The sequence below is a fragment of the Erinaceus europaeus genome, chromosome 7, assembly GCF_950295315.1.
Source record: "Erinaceus europaeus chromosome 7, mEriEur2.1, whole genome shotgun sequence".
In the NCBI taxonomy this organism is placed as follows: domain Eukaryota; kingdom Metazoa; phylum Chordata; class Mammalia; order Eulipotyphla; family Erinaceidae; genus Erinaceus; species Erinaceus europaeus.
This window is the reverse complement of record NC_080168.1, coordinates 114,661,143-114,680,978: the sequence shown is the minus strand read 5'-3', so window position 1 is coordinate 114,680,978 and position 19,836 is coordinate 114,661,143. Positions and strand designations below refer to the sequence as shown.

The window sequence follows — 19,836 nt, the reverse complement described above, 5'->3', positions numbered from 1 at the left end:
TTGGTCCTCACCTGCAGGAGGAGGGGGGGAGAGTCATGAGTGGTGAAGCAGGTCTGTAGACGTCTGACTCTTTCCCTATCTCCCCCTCTCCTCTCAATTTCTCTGACTCTACCCAATAATAAAAAAAATATTTTTTAAATGAATAAAATATCTTTTAAAAAAGGGGTGGGGTGGTCTGGGAGGTGGCACAGTGGATAAAGCATTGGACTCTCAAGCATGAGGTCCTGAGTTCAATCCCCGGCAGCACATGTACCAGAGTGATGTCTGTGGTTCTTTCTCTCCTCCTATATTTTTCATTAATAATAAATAAATTTTAAAAAAATGGTTGGGGAGACAGCACAATGGTTATGCAAAGGACTTTCATGCCTGAGGTCCTGAGGTCCCCGGTTTGATCTCTTGCACCACCAAAAGCCAGAGCTGAGCTTTAATCTCTCTGTATCTCTCTCTCATTAAGATAATCAAATGTTTTTTTATTTTTATTTATAAAGACAAAGAAATCTAGAGGGAAGAGGGAGATATGGGGGGAAGACACTTGCAGGACTATTTCACCACTTGTGAAGCTTGCCTCCATGCAGCTGGGAACCAGGAACTTGAACCTGGATCCTTGTGCTCTATAATGTGTGCACTCTACCTGGCCCTCATAATAACATTAAAAAGAAAGGAAGAGGGCAGGGTAGACAGCATAATGGTTATGCAAAGAGACTCTCATGCCTGGGCTCCAAAGTCCCAGGTTCAATCCCCTGCACCACCATAAGCCAGAGCTGAGCAGTGCTCTGGTTCTTCTTCTAGCGTTTGCCCTTCTTCCGTAGCCAGTCAACAGCGTCAGGTTGAAAGGTGTCAGGAGCTGCTTGCTGCTGGCTTTGAAAGTGACTGGGATCCATGTGGATTCAGTCGGCTAGGAAGGATCGTCAGTTTCCCCAGTGAATGGGTACTCACGGGATGCACCACAAGAAAGTTGATCCAATGCATCCAGTGCTCTGGTAAAAACAAACAAAAAACTGAAGAAAGAAAGGAAGAGTGGTCCGAGAGGTGGCGCAGTGGATAAAGCATTGGACTCTCAAGCATGAGGTCCTGAGTTCAATCCCTGGCAGCACATGTATCAGAGCAATGTCTGGTTCTTTCTCTCTTTCTTCCTCATGAATATATAAATAAAATTTAAAAAAGAAAGGAAGGAAGGAAGGAAGAGAGAAAGAGGTGCAAGAGTTTTTCCCTTTCTTTCGTTCACCACTGGGTCTCTTTCTTGTGGCTACAGTATTCCAACAGCAAACTTATCGAACACCTATTTCAAGTTGATGATTTAGTCTCACTACTTCTCTGGGCGTCTCAGCAGATGAGGGTGGGTACCACTCAAACATTCAGCAAGCTTTTACTGACCACATGCTATATACTCAAGGCTTCTTGTGAGGTGCAAGCCTTTACAATGCAACTAGTCAGCAGAGGCCCACAAAGAAAAGCCTCCATTCTTTGGTAGGTAATCTATCTGCAGTTCCCTAGCAAAATAGCTAGATTATACACACTTTATGGTCAGGTAACCTTTCAAGTCAACTCTATCAGATAAAGCTGCATTACTCCACAGAATGTAGGAAATTCAAAAACACTCAGTGTGACTAATGAGAAGAAAGAGAAAGAAAGAACAAGCTGTGGGACTGTATAGTTTCCTTTGGGAGAGTCAGAACACAGAGATCACTTACTAAGGAGCAAAGTATGACATCCCTTAAAATATGCTAAATTAATTTTTTTTTTCCCTCAGAGCTCTGCTCAGGTCTCCTTTATGGTGGTGGTGCTGGGGATTGAGCCTGCAAGAGCCTCAGGCATGAAAGTTGTTTGTATAATCATGATGCTATCTCTCCAATTCCAGAATAATCTGATGTTTAAAAAACATATTTATTTTTATGAGATAAAGACCAGAGCACTAGGAATTAACCTGGGTAAGGCCTTAGGCATGCAAGTCCTGTGCTCTACCACTGAAGTATCTCCCCTGTCCTTTTTACTTTATTTTATTTTATTTTGCCTCCAGGGTTATTGCTGGGGTTCAGTGCCTGCACCATGAATCCACTGCTCCTGAAGGCCATTTTTACCTCCTTTGTTGCCCTTGTTGTTGTAGCGTTGTAGTTATTATTGTTGATGTCATTTGTTGTTGGATAGGACAGAGAGAAATGGAGAGAAGAGGGGAAGACAGAGGGGGGAGAGAAAGACAGATACCTGCAGACTTGCTTCACCGCCTGTGAATAGACTCCCTTGCAGCTGGGGAGCCAGGGGTTTATTTTATTTTTCCTCTGTTCTACCAGAGCACTGATCAGCTCTGGCTTATGGTGGTGCAGAGGACTGAACTTGGGACTTTGGAGCCTCAGGCACGACTCTCTCTTTACATAATCATTACACTATCTACCCCACTCTCCCGTCCTATGCTGAATAATTTGGAACAAACATTAAAAAAAAAAAAAAGCAACCTACCAGTCAAATACATTATACTAAATAACCAAGAAGAACATGGGTTAATCCTCTAAATACCAGAATTCTTGAGATAAGAGAGTAAATGTTAGCCCATGAAAGGGGACTTAAGGGACAAGAAAAGATGTTCGCACCATACAGTGAAAAGAGCTTTGGACTGGGGAAAATCATCTGGATTTGGGGCTTAGCCCCACCCCCAAATGAATATGCAGCCTCTGAAAAGCTGCAAAATGTTTCTAAGTTGTTTTTGTCTTTGCTTGTTTGTGTGTTTGATGCTCTAAGTCAACTCTTGCCTTGTAAAAACAGGTTGGAGGGGAACCTCTGAGTACAGGTAATGTTTTGTAGGAAGTGAGACCCTGGTTTGCTTGTTTCTTTTTTTATTTTTCTTTTCTGTCTCCAGAGTTATTGCTGGGTCTTGGCACCAAGAATCTACTGCTCCTGGAGGCTATTTTCCCCCACTTTTGTTGCCATTGTTGTAGTTATTATGTTGTTGCTGTCCTTCGTTGTTGGATAGGACAAAGAGAAATGGAGACAGGAAGGGAAGAAAGAGAGGGGGAGAGAAAAATAGACACCTGCAGACCTGCTTCACCGCCTGTGAAGCGACTCCCCTGCAGGTGGGGAGCCGGGGGCTCCAACCAGGATCCTTAAGTGGTCTTTGTACTCTGCGCCACTGTGCTCCCAAGGACTCTATCCAGGTGGTGTTCTAATCTCCTTCCTCTCTCTAAAAAACAAACAAACAAAATCAAAACAACATCAACAAAGCACAGAGACTGGAGTCCTAGCTTTTATAGTCTGTATTTACTGCATGAGTTGCTTCTGGCCACTACATATATGAATGGGACGTGAGAAATGAAAAATGTGGAAATGTGACAAAGCAGACTACTACTTCTGATACATTTTTTACTGTATTCTAAGAGTGTCTTACCTATGGAGTCTCCCGCAGCAACCTAATAGTCAATTCTACTGCTACCTGAAATAATTAAGTTTAAAGAGAAACAGAATAGCAAGACTACCTCTAGGAGGGTTAAATTTTTCCTAAATTGAAACAGGTGAACACAGTGCTTATCTGACTAGTCAAGAAACATCATACTAGAATGCTTTCAGTTAGGTATTCCCACCCACCTCTATTCCCCTGACACTGGAGCACCGCAAAACATTCAGATAGAATTCCCACTGGTAATGGATCCTTCTCTTTGTCTCTGCCAAGGGATATATGTCTTCAGCTGTCTGGAGAAAACTCTCTGGAAATTTAAAGATGAATGTCAGTTTATATAAAATAAGTGTTTATAAGCAACAAGTTATTTCCATTTACCAGTAACATGGAGAAACTTCCAGACTGGTATGTAAAAGGCAGAAAATCTTGTCCAAGAATACGTCCACCTCCATTCCAAATTATGTCTTTTCATTTAGCCATGATATTGTTTTTGTCTACTTTTTTTTATAGCTATAGATGCTTTTTAAAAAAACTTTATTCATTTTTTATTTGATAGAGACAGAGAGAAATTGAGAAGGGAGGGGAAGGTTGAGAGGGAGAGACAGAGAGACATCTGCAACCCTGCTTCACCACTGAAGCTTTACCCCTGCAGGTGGGGGCCAGGGGCTTGAACCTGGGTCCTTGTGCATTGTAATGTGTACACTTAGCCAGGTGCGCCAACACCCAGCCCCCCACTGCTTTTATTTTTCAACCTCCATATACAGAGGTTAAGGTTGAGAGTACCTGACTTTAGAGGGTAAGTGGTTTGCACCTCCATCCCATGAGTTTTTAGTACAATGACTATTCTTAAGAAAACTGCAACACTAAGTTCCCAAGGGCCAGAAAAAGCACTTAGACATTTTGGGTTTCAATTGTTTCCATTAAAGGCATCTTTATTTTTGTGCTTGGACCTCTGGCTGAGCACTTTGATGACAATACTGTATTCATAAATAGTGAAAACAACTGGATGGATGGATGATTAGCGGGCTACCTATAATAGTTTCTGAAAGGTGTGTGTGTGTGTGTGTGTGTGTGGTGTGAAGAACCGGAAGGCAAAGCAAAACAAAACAGATAAATACTTGATTTATTCCAGAGAGTAACTGATTACTATCTCTAACACACTCCCAACCCAAGAAAGGCCATCCCTGCTCGAAGATAAAGGAAGGAAAAAATATTAGTCACCTTTGCTAAAGAAGTCCCCTTTTCTAGAGTCTGAGCAGACTTAATCAAAAGCACCCAGGTTTAAGTCCACCTTATAAAACCACCACACTAAATCTTCCGGGATTACCCTTCTCTCAGGCAGCAGCCTCTAGCCACTCACAGAAAGAAAAGTGAGGGAGTCGGGCGGTAGCGCAGCGGGTTAAAGCGCAGGTGGCGCAAAGCGCAAGGACCGGCATAAGGATCCCGGTTCAAACCCCGGCTCCCCACCTGCAGGAGAGTCACTTCACAGGCGGTGAAGCAGGTCTGCAGGTGTCTGTCTTTCTCTCCTCTCTCCATTTCTCTCTGTCCTATCCAACAACGACAACAACAATAATAACTACAACAAGGGCAACAAAAGGAATAAATAAAAAAAATAAATATAAAAAAATTTTTAAAAAGAAAGAAAAAGAAAAGTGAAATCACTTTTACCAACAGCACCGCTTCAGTCCGCTGCGACTCTGCCGCACTTTCTCCTGCTCCACATCCACACGGCTCTCTCCCGCGGCAAGCCCTACCGCTAGCTCTCCATCCTTGGAGGATGGCCGCTCCTTCCAGCTCAGGCCTCCCCGGCCTGTTGTGCAACTAACTTGACACCTTTCTGTACTTTGGAAGCCTCGGGCTCCACCACACCCAGCCCCTGCCCAGTTTATTGCTCTCCTAAGGGTTCTGGGACAATTTTTATTAAAATACACACACAAGCCATGAACTGACCAAAATAAACAAATAATCAGGGCTTAATTCTTCAACTGCCAGAAATTTAAGGGCCCTCACAATCTGTGGTTTTAATTGCCGGGTCATGTGGATGGACCGTCCAGCTTCGGTGGCCCTTTCCGGCTTCGGGGCTGCAGTGCGCGCGCTTCCTAGTCTGCAGCGGCCCCGCAGCTCGGGAGGAGGCCCAGGGGGCTGCCCCCGCACGCCCCGCGACCTTCGGGGTTTCAAACCGGACGGGCCCCGCGTGCCCACACCGCGGCCCCCAGGCCCACCCTCCCGGCATCGCGCGCCCCCAGCCCCGGCTTCCGGGCTCCCCCTGCACAGCTGCTTCCGGTCCGCCGCCGCTCCTCCCCGCCGGCCGCGCCGCCCGCGCCGTCCGCGCCGCCCGCGCCCCCGGCCCTCCGCGCCCCCCGCCCGCGGGCTCTCACCGCTCGAAGAGCAGCCTCACGGAGAACACGCCCGCCGCCAGCGGGAACACCGAGAGGGTGTGCCGGGCCCGCGGGTAGCCGTAGCCGTCGCCCGGGCCCTCGAGGTCGGCCCAGCTCACGTTCTGAGGCAGCCAGAAGCGTTCGCTCCACAGCCAGCCCCACAGCAGGCCCAGGGCTCCCGCCACCTCTGTCGCCATCTTACGACCGCCCCGCGGCCACCGCCGCCACACTCTCAGCTGCCGCCGCAGCCAACGGAACCTGTGGGGAGGCGGCCCCGGGGCGGGGCGGGACCGGACTGGCGGCCACACCCTTCCGGCCCCTCGCACTCAGCCACACGTTTCAGCCCTCCTCCCATCTCGCCTCCCTGCCCACCTCGCCTACGGACCCGCCCCCCGGCGCTGACCACGCCCCTCGGGCGGCCGCTCAGTCGTGGCCTGCCACGGGGCCACGCCCACCGACACGCCCCTCTCTTCACGCCACGCCCCCACTTGGCTCCGGTCCCGCCTCTCGCATTCCTGACCCCGCCCCCTCTTGCTGCGGGTTTCGGTCAAGCTGCTCCCCTGGTTGTCGGTGTCTGTACGCGGCTACACCCCTCATTCCAGTCCAGCTTCCTTATGGGGACATTCTTCTTCCAGCCATCTCTAAACTGTTTCTGCTCCCAGGCGGGCCTTGCCTATCTTTCCACTCCAACCCTCCCAACCCCGACTATCTGGCCATCTTCACCACCTGCGTTCCTTTTGCTCCCATCCCTTCCTCTCTTCCTGACCCTCCATACACTGCCCTGTCCATTAAACTGAATTAACAACACCCTTTCATGCTTCTCATAAAAAAGGGAAATTCAAGAAAAGCGACATGTTGAGGTAAATGTTAAAAAAAAAAAATTAAACGGGGGGTCGGGCGGTAGCGCAGCGGGTTAAGCTCACTTGGTGCGAAGCACAAGGACCGGCCTAAAGAACCCGGTTCGAGCCCCTCCCCCGCTCCCCACCTGCAGGGGAGTCGCTTCACAAGCGGTGAAGCAGGTCTGCAGGTGTCTGTCTTTCTCTCCCCCTCTCTGTCTCCCCTTCCTCTCTCCATTTGTCTGTTCTATCCAACAACAACATCAGTGGCAACAATAATTACAACAAGGGTAACAAAATGGGAAAAAATGGCCTCCAGGAGCAAGTGGGTTCATAGTGCAGGCACCGAGCCCCAGCAATAACCCCGGAGGCAAAAAAAAAAAAAGTAAATGATGGTTAGTGTTTAATGAGGTTTGCAGTGTGTAGGCACTCCTTGAACGTGTTAACAGGTTATTTAACTCAGTCACCCTATGAAGTGTGATTCATGGAAGTGTATAAAATGTCAAGCAGCTTGCCCAAGATTGTATAGATAAGCCCATATCCAGCAGAGAAGTAATTACAGAAGCCAGACCTTCCACCTTCTGCACCCCATAAAGAATTTTGGTCCATACTCCCAGAGGGGGAGAAGTGTTAGGGGAAGATAACCAGAGGGCTCTGAATTAGAATTCCATCAGGATCTGGAGAGAGGAGAGAAAGGGGGGGGGGGCACTCAGAAGTGTTAGATGAGACTTAGAAAGGATGAGAAGGCAGAACCATAGAAAAAATGGGCAAGGGCAGGGTGGTGGCGCACCTGGTTGAGCGCACATGTTACAGTGCGGAAGGACTCGAGTCCCCAGTCCCCACCTGCAGGGGGAAAGCTTCACAAGTGGTGAAGCTGTGCTGCAGGTGTCTCTCTGTCTCTTTCCCTGTCTATCGCCCCCTTCCCTCTCAATTTTTGGCTGTGTCTATCCAAGAAATAAAGATTTTTTTTTAAAATTAAAAAAGAAAAAATGGGCAATTATATAATAGTAAACACATTATCTGTGGCCTTGGGAGAACTAATGCAGTTTCCAATGGTGGTGGGAAAGATGCAGAATTATACCCCTGTTATCTTGTAATTTTGTAAATCAACATTAAATAACTAATAATTTTTTAATTAAAAGAATTACTAGGGAGTCGGGCTGTAGCACACCGGGTTAAGCGCACGTGGTGCCAAGCACAAGGACCAGCATAAAGATCCTGGTTCTAGCCCCCGGCTCCCCACCTGCAGGGGAGTCGCTTCCCAGGCGGTGAAGCAGGTCTGCAGGTGTCTGTCTTTCTCTCCCGCTCTCTGTCTTCTCCTCCTCTCTCCATTTCTCTCTGTCCTAACAGTGATGACTTCAACAACAATAACTACAACAATAAAAAAATTAATAAAAAGAATTACTAGTGTGATCAGGGAGGTGGCACAGAGGATAAAACACTGGACTCTCAAGCATGAGGTCTTGAGTTCAATCCCTGGCAGCACATGTACCAGAGTGATGTCTGAAAAGAAAAAAGAAATTACAAAGATTACTACTTCTTGTTCAAGAACAGATACAGTAGCTTTTTAACCAGCAACTAGAAGTCACTGTTTCAAAGGGGAAAGGAAGCAGAAGAAAAGGAGCTGAGCTGCCATTTTTTATTTTATTTTTTTTTCCACCAGGCCTCACTGCTAGGTCTACATATGAATCCACCACTCCTGGTGGCCATTTTTTCCTTCTTTCTTTCTCCTTCTCCTTTTTTTTTTTTTTTTTTTTAAGATTTTATTTATTTATGGGAAAGATAGGAGGAGAGAGAAAGAATGTGACATCACTCTGGCACATGTGCTGCTGGGGATCGAACTCGGGACCTCATGCTTGAGAGTCCAAAGCTTTACCACTGCTCCACCTTCCCCTCCTCCTTCTTTTCCTTCTCCTTCTTCTCCTTCTTTCCTCTCTATTTTTATTTATAAAGAAAGAGAAATTGAGAAGGGAGAGGAGATAGAGGGAGAGAAAGATAGAGACCTGCAGACCTGCTTCACCACTCATGAAATATTCCCCTTGCAAGTGGGGAACCCAGGATGAAAACCAGGTTCTTGTGCATAGTGATATGTGTGCTTAACTGGGTACTCTACCCCCCAACTCAGTGGTGCTCAAATTTCAGTATGTCCCCCCCCCACCCCCACTTGGCCAATCCTCCCACATGAAGGGCTTATTAAAGTTTTCTGGATCCCATCTACAGAGATTCTGATTTAGATGGTTCAGGGTAGGGCCGATGAATTGCATTTTTTTTCTCTCTCTTCCTCTCTCTCTCTCTTCTCATTTCCAACAAATTCACCTGAGAACCACTGCCTAAACTCAGTTTTCTCTTACCTAGCAACAACTCAATTGTCCCTTGAGTTGTGTATGGTAAGGTGGTGCAATAGTGACCTGACACTCATGATAAAATCTGAAAGTACTCTCTCACTGACCCCATGGGAATTCAATTCAGATCTCCCAAAGAATATGCTAATTTGGCATGCAGGAACAAGAACACCGTATTGGTCTTAAGACACCTCACATTTGTACCATTTCTCACTCCTTTAGCTGTTAGGAAATAGATTGCTGGGGGCAGGCTGGGAGATAACTCACCTGGTAGAGCGTACACTTTGCCATGCTTGAGGGCCTGGGCTTCAGCCCCTGGTCACGTATAAGGTAGCAAGCACCATGCAAAGGGGAAGGAGCTTCAGGAGTGGTAGGGTGATGTTGTATTCTCTCTCTGCTCTGGAAATGGTGGAGTCACCCAGGCTTGAAGCCCAAGCAAAGCTCCAGTGGAAAAAAAACACAGGGGAGGCCAGGTGGAGTCGGGTGGGAGAACACATTGCTAGTCAAGTGCACAGTGAAGGCCAGCTGGGGACTGTTCACTTTAGCCAGGAGAGATCTGGCCAGCAAGCTGCTTCTAGGTTGACCCAATCTCCTTACCCATCTCAGGTCCCTCTCTGACCCTTGCTATACTGGCATCTTGACCTTTTTCTTTTATCTTTTCTTTTTATTTGATAAGATAGAAGTCGAGATGGGGGAGACAAAAAGGGAGAGACCTGTAGCACTGCTTCACCACTTGTAAAGTGTTCCTCCTACAGGTGAGGACTGGGGGTTGAACCCAGGCTCTTGCACATCGTAACATATGTGTTCTACCAGGCACACAACCACCTGCCCCCCTTCTGTCTCTTTCTATCTGAAACAAAAAAAAAAAAAAAGAAAGAAAGAAAAGTCAGCTTCAGGTGATGGAATCAAGCATTATTAGCTGCTCCTCTCTCCTGCCTCTGGAAAAAAAAAATTGACTTCGGTCTATAGTGGAGCCAAGAATAGAAAATAGTAGCCCATGACAGCAAACTGCCATTATCTCTAATATCACTGGCCAGTGTGTCTCATTTCCCACCATGGTAAGATGACTGTGGGCAAATGGAAACACAAGTAACGACAAAGTAACGAGAAGCCAAGTCCTAGCAAGGAAAGCTGGGGTGGGGAGACAGTATAAAGGTTCTGCAAAAGACTTCCATGCCCAGGGCTCTAAGGCCCCAGGTTCAGTCCCCAGCACCACCATAAGCCAGAGCTGAGCAGGGCTCTGGTCTTGGTCTCTCTCTCCCTGTATCTTTTGTTAAAATTGAAAAGAAAAAAAAATGAACACAGAGTCTGGAGAAAATTCAGGTAAATGCCAGGGAAGGTGAGTAACTTTCTTTCTTCTTCTTCTTTTTTTTTTTTTGTGATAGAAACTGAATTTGCAATTTATTCCATCATCATGATTATAGACAATACAGGGCATGGTAGATAAATAAGGCAAATCAAGCAAATCCCACCCACCTATTTAACCAGATGCAGATGCAGCATTCTGGCATTTTATGATACGTGGTTTTACTTCATTCATTGACTTCAGTAGAAAGCTGAGAACAGTAAATCTTTATAATCCAGGTTCCTCTTCCATAGCTACTATAAAAGGCCTTAATATCTCTCTATGCTGTAAGCTCTGAAATGAGGCTCACTGCAACATTTTTGAAATTTGTGTTAATCTGAGGTAACCTTAAGGCAGGATCCCTTATGCTGGGATCCCTTTTTAGACCATTAGCTTCCTTAGAGAAAAGAGATGTCCTAACCAATTACTTCCATGAGCTGACCCCACCAGAGTACCAGATGTTCTTGTAGCATAACTGAAGCCAACTTTGACAAGTTTTCATTACTTACATACATACAAGATATATTTAAAGCTGATTCCAGACTGAATATTGCAACCATAATCCCAAGCAATCACTCAGATTGAGCACACTGAGTTTTGGCACAATGCCAGACAAGTGAGACATTCATCTCAGAGCAGACTGAGGAGCATCGCTTGCAAATGGAAGTCTGCACGGACAAAAGTTCAGAGTTCCTCAATATCCTGACAGTCCGTTTTCAAGGTGACAAGGTCAAGAAGAACCTCCAGGCTTTTCTTTGCTATGGCCCATGAACTCCAGTCCTTCGATGGGAATCTCCTTCTCCTTTACTGCTTTCTGAACGCACTGCTGGTAGCGCTTGAAGAGGTCGATGCACGGGTCCCCGGAGCTGTCTCCCTTGAGAAACTTCTCGGCAAACCAGCGATTGAAGCACTGATCGTACTCACGCTTCATATCGGTGCATGCCTCTCCTATGCTGTTCATGGCGGCTGGTGAGTAACTTTCTTTGTAAAATATTGTGTGTTTTTTTATTCTTAAAAAATATTTATTTGTTTCCTTTTGTTGCCCTTGCCATTTTATTGTTGTAGTTATTGTTGTTGTTATTGATGTTGTCGTTGTTGGATAGGGCAGAGGGAAATGGAGAGAGGAGGGAAAGACAGGGAGAAAGACAGACACCTGCAGACCTGCTTAACCACTTGTGAAGTAACCCCCTTGCAGGTGGGAACCTGGGGGCTCAAACCCGGATCCTCACGCCAGTTCTGTTCCTTGCGCTTTGCACCACCTGTGCTTAACCTGCTGCTACCGCCCGACTACCCAAAACATTGTTTTATTTTATTTGTTAATGAGAGAGATAGGAGGAGAGAGAGAACCAGATGTCAATCTGGTACATGTGCCATCGGGGATTGAACTCAGGACCTCAGGCTTGAGAGTCCACTGCTTTTTTTTTTAATATTTATTTTTTATTTATTCCCTTTTGTTGCCCTTGTTGTTTTATTGTTGTAGTTATTATTGTTGTTGTCGTTGTTGGATAGGACAGAGAGAAACGGAGAGAGGAGGGGAAGACAGAGAGGAGGAGAGAAAGATAGACACCTGCAGACCTGCTTCACCGCCTGTGAAGCAACTCCCCTGCAGGTGGGGAGCCGGGGTTCGAACCGGGATCCTTATGCCGGTCCTTGTGCTTTGCAGCCACCTGCGCTTAACCCGCTACGCTACAGCCCGACTCCCCTAGAGAGTCCACTGCTTTATCCACTACGCTACCTCCCGGACTACAATATTGTTGTTTTACAACAATAAAAGAGGGTTGTTCTGGGCCAGGGAGATAGCACCATTGATAGTACAACTGCTGGAGACACTGGAGGCCCTTAGGCTCAATCCCACCATAAACTGGAGTTGAATGAGTGGGGGAGATGGCATAGTGGTTATGCAAAAACTCTCATGCCTGAGGCTCTGAGGTCTTGAGCACACAAGTTACAATGCACAAGGACCCAGGTTCCATGGCTGCCAGTTCTTAGCAACATCGCCCCGCCAGATATTCGTCGGGATGCGGCATCATCTAAGTTTATTTCCCACGTCTACGCTCGACTGGACCTGCCAATATACGCGGATATCTTCGCCCACCCTGTCCAACGCTTGACGTCTCGTCACCCAATCTGGTCCCCTACGCCTACACTGAACATCTCTGTTCCAGTCTCTTGGAAACAGAGCTGGCAGTCAGCTGAGGTAAAGAACAAACACCTCATCACAGACCCCTGCAGCGTCAACCCGGCTTTGACCTAGCACGTTATGATTGGGCCCTCCTCAATCGCTATCGAACAGGCCATGGCCGGTACGCCGCTATGTTCCATCGCTGGGGAGCCAGAGACGACCCGAACTGCCCCTGCGGCTCCAGACAGACTATGACCCACATAGTCAACGACTGCCACCTCTCCAGATTCAAAGGAGGTCTCGAAACTTTACATCAGGCTCAACCTGACGCTGTTGACTGGCTACGGAAGAAGGGCAAACGCTAGAAGAAGAAGGACCCAGGTTCAAGCCCCCTGGTGCTCACCTACAGGGGGCAAGCTTTGTGAGTGGTGAAGCAGTGCTGTAGGCATCACTCTATCATCTCCTTCCCTCTCAGTTTATAGCTGTCTCTATCCAACAAATAAACAAGGATAATAGTAATAAAAAAGATGTAATCACTTTAAAAAACTGAAGTTGAGCAGTGCTCTGCTATTAAAAAAATAAGTCTTACTCTTTCCTAAAAATGACACCCTGGCTCCTTTCCTCCACATAAACATGTTCTAAAGACAAAATTATCATGATGTAGATTGCATCTTAAGTCAGGTATTTTCTTCCACTCCCTTGTAGAAAGACAAAACAAAAATAAAAATAGGAAAGGAGAAGTGCTGATTGGCTCCCACATTTGATAAACCCAAGATGGGACACATCCTTGTTTTGGGCACAGAACATTTGTGGGTTTTTGATCAAAGTAATTTATGAACTTTCAAAGATGGAGAGAAAGAGAACTGAGAAAGACAATTTTACTCTGCTGGACTGGGGAGATAGCATAATGCTTATGTGAAAGACTTTCCAATCATTATCATCACCAGTATCTAAAAGAAAAGTAGTAGGGGTGGGGTGGTGGCACAGCTGGTTAAATGCACGTTACAGTGCACAAGGACTCTGATTCAGGCCTCTGACCCTTACCTGTAAAGAAAAAGTGTCATGAGCCCTGAAACAGTGCTACAGATCTCTCACTCCTCCTTCTTTCTCAATTTATTTTTAATTTTTTAGACTTTATTAATTTATTAATGAGAAAGATAGGAGAGAGAGAAAGAACCAGACATCACTCTGGTACATGTGCTGCTGGGGATTGAACTCAGGACCTCATGCTTGAGAGTCTGGTGCCTTAGCCACTGTGCCACTTCCTGGACCACCTCAATTTCTTTTTAAAATGTATTTATTACTGGATAGAGATAGAGAGGGGAGGGGGAGATAGAGAGGGAGACAGATACCTGTAACCCCGCTTCATCACTCATGAAGCTTTCCCCAGCAGGTGGGGACCAGGGACTTGAGCACTGTAGTTTGTGTGCAGAACCAGGTGCGCCACCGCCTGGCCCTCCTTCTCAATTCACTTCTGTCTGTCTCTCTCTGTTTCTTTGTGCCTCTGGGTTATTGCTGGGTCTTGTTGCCTGCGCTAGAATCCACTGCTCCTGGCAGCCATTTCCCCATTTTATTGAGTAGGATAGAGAGCAATTGAGGTAGTGGGGGAGGAGAGAGACAGAGAGACACCTGCAGACTTACTTTGTCACTTGTGAAGCTTCCCCACTACCGGTGGGGAGCCAGGGACTCAAACCCAGATCCTTGTGGGAGTCCTTGCACTTAGTACTATACACTTAACCAGGTGCACCACCACCCAACTCTCTCAATTTCTCTGTCTGCAGGTGTCTTTCTCTCCCCCGCTCTGTCTTCCCCTCCCCTCTCCATTATCTCTGTCCTATCCAACAACGGTGATCAATAACAGCAATAACAACAATAACTACAACAATAAAACAAAGGCAACAAGGGGGAATAAATATTAAATATTTAAAAAGACAGAGAAAACCACCAGCCATGCTTCTGCCCAGAATGGATAACAAGTCTGTTTTCAGTAGAGGCATTTAGAAATTCCATTTAGCATGCCAGGCATAGCTATAAGGTGAACTACTAAGTGTTGAATACAATTAATTTAAAAAGCATTGCATTTTTAAAAATTGTCACCAGAGTTATCCTTGGGGCTCTGTGTCAGCACAATGAATCTGCTCCAGCAGCCATTTTTTTTCTTTTCCTTTTGATAGGACAAAAAGAGACAGAGGCGTGTAGGAGACTTAAAGGGAGAAAAGTACCTGCAAACCTGTTTCACCACTAGTGAAAGATTTCCCCATGTTGATGGGGAGTAAGGGCTTATCCCCAAGACTTCGAGCATTGTAACGTGTGTGCTCAACCGGATGCACAACTGCTTAGCACCCAAAGCATTGGGTTTTTGAATTAATAAAAGCAAGTGGTCATTTTGAATGCACGTGCAATTTTCCTGAAAAACTTGTCTTCCTTTAAAGGGGCTAGGAGGCCACACTCAGCCCAATACTACCACCTAGTGGTAGATACACACATAGCACTTTCTCTTTACCTAAACCACATCAGACCTATTCCCCACCTTTTAAAGGATTTTGTCAGTATTTATTTACTTAAAATTTTTAATATTTATTTTACCTCTTGTTGCCCTTGTTGACTTAATTTTTTAAATATTTTCCCCTTTGTTGCCCTTGTTTTTTATTGTTGTTGTTATTAATGTCATCGTTGTTGGATAGGACAGAGAGAAATGGAGAGAGGAGGGGAAGACAGAGAGGAGGAGAGAAAGATAGACACCTGCAGACCTGCTTCACTGCCTGTGAAGCGACTAACCTGCAGGTGGGGAGCCGGGGGTCGAACCGGGATCCTTATGCTGGTCCTTGAGCTTTGTGCCACGTACACTTAACCTCTGGGCTACCGCCTGACTCCCTTTTTAATTTTTAAAAATTTCTTTATGAGGGGGTCGGGGGGTGGTGCACCTGTTTAAGCGCACACATTACAGTGCACAAGGGTCCAGGTTCAAGTCCATGGCCCCCACCTGCAGGGGGAAAGTTTCACAAGTGGTGAAGCAGGGCTGCAGGGTCTCTCTGTCCCTGTCCCTCTCTACCTCTCCCCTCCCCTCTCAATTTCTGTCTCTATCCAATAATAAATAAAATTAATTAAAAATTAAAAAATCTTTATTGGGGAATTAATGGTTTGCAATCAACAATAAAACAAAATAGTTTGTATATGCGTAACATCTCCCAGTTTTCCACATACAGAATCAACCCCCACTAGGTCCTCCTCTGCCATCATGTTCCAGGACCTGAACCCTCCCCCCACCCCAGTCTTTTACTTTGGTGCAATACTCCAATACATATTTTTTAATGTTTATTTATTTTCCCTTTTATTGACCTTTTTTTTATTTGTTGTAGTTATTATTGATGCTGTCGTTCTTAGGACAGAGAGAAATGGAGAGAGGAGGGGAAGACAGAGAGGGGGAGAGAAAGACAGAGACCTGCAGACCTGCTTCCCGGCTTATGAAGCGACTCCCCTGACTCCTCTGCAGGTGGGGAGACAGGGGTTCGACTAGGATTCTTACACCGGTCCTTGTGCTTTGCACTTAACCCACTGCACTACAGCACAACTCCCACCAATATTTTTTAATATAAAATATTTATTTATCCTTGGATAGACACAGAGAAAAATTGAGAGTGGGAGGGGGGAGCTAGAGAGGGAGAAAGACAGACACCTGCAGCCCTGCTTCACCACTTGTGAAGCTTTCTACCTGCATGTGGGGACCAAAGGCTTGAACTTGGATCCTTGTGCAGTGCAATGTGTGTGCTCAAGCAGGAGCACCACCACCTGGCCCCTTAACATTTATTTTATGATGAGAGAGAGAGGGCAGAAAGAGAACCAGCATCACTCTGGCACATGAGCTGCCAGGCATCAAACTTGGGACCTCATGTTCAGGAGTCTAATGCTTTACCCACTGAGCCGCTCATTTACCATTCTATCCCAAACTGTTCAAGTAAACCAAGTCCCCAAGAGACTGTAACCATTATTATTCTTTTTTTTTTAAAGGTTTTATTTATTTATTAATAAGATAGGAGAGAGAAAGAACCAGACATCACTCTGGCACATGTGCTACCGGGGATCGAACTCAGGGCCTCATGCTTAAGAGTGCAAAGCTTTATCACTGCGCCACCTCCCGGACCACTAATTTTTTCTTTCATATTTATTTATCAGAGCACTGCTTAATTCTGGCTTATGGTGGTGCAGGGGATTGAACCTATGACTTTGGAACCTCAGGCACAAGAGTCTGTTTGCATAACCATTATGCTATCTACTGCTGCCCTGTAACCATTATTATAGAAAACAATGTCAGGAAAATAACACAAGGAACACTCCACATGCAAATTAAAAGCTTTATTGGATAAAAATGTTTCAGAATTAGCGAGAGTAAGAAAGCAGAATATTTTGTCTCTAAAAAATATTAGACCTTAATCTCTAAAAATGTAGTACAAAGTAAAGTCTGATTTAAAATGCCTCTCTCTCCCACACATACAATTTCAAATATCAATTATGTACAGATTATCAAATGTATTCTCGTTTAGAACATTCCAAAGCCTTAACAACTGTGTACCCCCCCGCCCAAGGCCTATAATTGGTTTAACTGCACCCTGGAAATACTGTCAGCCATAAACAAACAAACAAATATATATTAATGTCAGAGCTCATAAGTGTTTAAAAGCAAACTAGTATCTGAGAAGGGATATAAAAAGTCAAGCACAGGGTTTGGGGGTCTGAGCCTTGAGGCTTTTTTCCTGTTATTCCTCCTTTGCTCTAGCCTACAGTGTGGCAAACAGCAATATAAAAGATCTTATATAAAATATTGCAGCTTTCAGTAAATTATGAGAAGCAGGACACCACCACAGAAGAAAACAATCATCTGGGGTATAGTCAAACTTGTTGGCAAGTCCCGTAGCTTATTTAGAACATAGCGGGTTTCTCTTAGCACCAAAAGTGCTCCAAAAAGTAAAATCTGATTATGTCATGTCAGAATGTGATTTGATCTAATTCTCCATATATATCAGAGCAAGAAAGTTAACCTAGACATTAAAAACCCCAAACCAGTATCTGACCCTTAATAGAAGAATGCTAAACAATTACACTGGTGTTCATTTAATTCATTTAACATGACACAAACTATGCCCTTAGACTAAAGTGCATTCAGTCAAGTTTAGGCCCCAAACTCCATCTGTGTTTCCTAATTCCACAACTGAACCTGCAGTGTACCATGCACTACGAATCTACCACCTGCTTTCATGTGGCCTCCTGGGAGTAAAGTAGAACAACCAGCACTCTATCAGTTGGGGTACTCCCCCCCCCTTACAAGACCTTAAAGCACTTATATATACCAACATCGCTACAGGAGAGGGGTTAAAGAAACCTCTAGCATTTATGATAGGTTTGCTTAAGCTGCAGTATGGGATTTCTTGATTTTTTTTTTTAAAGATTTATTTCTTTTATGAGAGCAAGAATTTGGGGGGGGGGGGAGAGAGAACAAGAGCGAAAGAGAGAGAAAGAAAGAGGGAGAGAGAACCAGAGCATCACTCTGGCATTATGTGGTGCCAGGGACTGAACTCGGGGCCTCATGCCTGCAAGTCCTGCACTCTACTCTGAACCTTCCCAGCCACTACATGTCAATCACTCGAACACTAACACAGACTTTGAGGCCCAGCACTATGACAGTTTGTCACTCTTCATCCTCCTCCTCATCATAGTAGCGATTTCTCTTTATTTGTTCTTCCACAGACAACTCTTGAACTGCTTCTCCCTCCCAGAACTCCCCGCACTGAGCTTCCTGACTCAGAGATGGGAATTCCTTACTGCAGGTGTCGTCTGCAAAGTGAGACCAATCTGTGGACCTAGGATCTAGTAGAGACTGTTGTGCGAGAGGGCTGCTCTCCTCTTCATCTAAGTCTGCACCATTTTCTAGAAGATTCTCGCTCATCTCAAAGCCATGCACTTCCTTACTTCTCCCTGCCACCTCTTCTTGAGGTTCCTTGTCTTGCCAGCTGGTTTCCCCCACAATGCCATTCTTCTCTGAGAGACTGGCATTGTCCACCTGCTTGTTTTCTGCTTCTACTCCTCCAACGAACTCCTCATTCTGATCTGACACACTCCAGCCTTTCTTGATAGATGGTGACAGGGTTTTGGGGCTCTTGACAGAAGAGGTTCGAAAGGAGGCGGCGACTGTGAACGGACGACTTCTTTCCTTTAGCGAAGAAGAGCGTCTTAGCTTCTTCAGGTCCAGATCCACATCCTCAGGGGCTTCAGGCTTGCTGATTTCATCCTCAGGTGGCCACTTGGGCTTGGACACTTTGATCCCTTCCTCCATGATGCTTCCTGAACTGCCCAGGTCAGTGGGCGGTGGCCAGGCAATCCTCAGCTTCTTGGTTTCAGCCGGCTTGTCATCTTTTTCCCTCTGTGGGAAGCAGGTCTTGGCTTCCATGTTCGCAGTTAGCACACCCACCTTGGCGATGGGGGCGTCTTCGACCCCTGGGCTCTGTGGCGTATCCCCTGCATTCGGAAGTGGGACTGGTCTCTCCAAAGACTCCTCGTTTTCATTTTTGCTTGCCCACAGATCCTTGTGTGGTTTGTGCCCAAAACCTTCATCATAGTTGCCTTTAGACTTAAAGAGCTGATTGAAGTGAGGCTTGCAATAGATTCTTCCGTGTAAAGATGCATATGTCCCTACACTGGAGAAGAAACACAGCACAGACTCAGCAAGTCAAGATACACACTCATGCCGGCAGGTGTATGCCTGGCAATTCCAAGATTTTTCAGAAGATGCTAAGTGAGAAAAAGTAACATTAGTCACCTAGAATTCTATATTCTTTTATTCCTTACTTATTTATTTTGCCTCCAGGGTTATTGCTAGGGCTCAGTGCCTGCACTATGAATCCACAACATACTACCGTAGTAGTACATACAACTGTGTGTACTCAACCCGGGACACCATTGCCTGGTCCCCCGTTTTTATTTATTTTATTAAAATTTTTCTTTATTTTAGTGAGACAGAGAGACACCAGAACACTGCTCAGGTCTGGTTTATGGTGGTGCTGGGATTGAACCTGGGACCTTGGTACCTCAGGCATGAGAACCTTTTGCAGAACCACTATGCTGGTTCCCCAGCCCTGCTCTATCCTTTTAAGTGCGTTTGTTTTTATCATCCTTACAAAAGCATGGCTCATCCAGTACAGCAGAGGAAGACTGCAGATAGCACGGGCCAGGGTGGGACTGTGACTCATGGACAGTGGTTTGGGACTGTAGTGTTTCTCCCTCTCTCAATAAATAAATGAAGTGAAAGGTTAGGCTAGAGAGGTTGCTCAGTGGTATTGCACAAGAGTGAGACTCTGGATTTCTTGCCAACATGGCATAAAAATAATGAGAAACATAGGAGGAGAGAGAAAGAGCTAGATATCACTCTAGTACATG

The 19,836-nt window shown here is 45.7% G+C and overlaps 3 protein-coding genes across 9 annotated transcripts in view; all 3 read right to left on the bottom strand.

The window, feature by feature from the left end:
• The window catches only part of CERS5 (ceramide synthase 5), a 46,516-nt gene extending 40,414 nt beyond the window's left edge, over nt 1–6,102 (bottom strand). The window contains exon 1 of one of the 2 annotated variants that reach the window (XM_060195391.1): nt 5,764–6,102. In XM_060195391.1, coding sequence (XP_060051374.1) covers nt 5,764–5,960 — 197 coding nt within the window. In that variant the 5' untranslated portion in view covers nt 5,961–6,102. The remainder of the gene's footprint in view (nt 1–5,763) is intronic. The other variant, XM_060195390.1, reaches the window with a different exon arrangement.
• Nucleotides 6,103–10,330: 4,228 nt separating this feature from the next.
• LOC132539521 (TP53-regulated inhibitor of apoptosis 1-like) lies at nt 10,331–12,250 on the bottom strand. Its single transcript, XM_060195389.1, has one exon. The coding sequence runs from the start codon at nt 11,245–11,247 to the stop codon at nt 11,017–11,019; it is 231 nt and encodes a 76-aa protein (XP_060051372.1). The 5' UTR covers nt 11,248–12,250; the 3' UTR covers nt 10,331–11,016.
• A 4,496-nt stretch (nt 12,251–16,746) lies between these two features.
• Nucleotides 16,747–19,836, bottom strand: part of LIMA1 (LIM domain and actin binding 1) — a 116,393-nt gene continuing 113,303 nt past the window's right edge. For all 6 annotated transcript variants that reach the window (XM_060195385.1, XM_060195383.1, XM_060195384.1 and 3 more), the window contains one exon: nt 16,747–19,097. In XM_060195385.1, the coding sequence (XP_060051368.1) occupies nt 18,092–19,097 (1,006 nt within the window). In that variant the 3' untranslated portion in view covers nt 16,747–18,091. The remainder of the gene's footprint in view (nt 19,098–19,836) is intronic.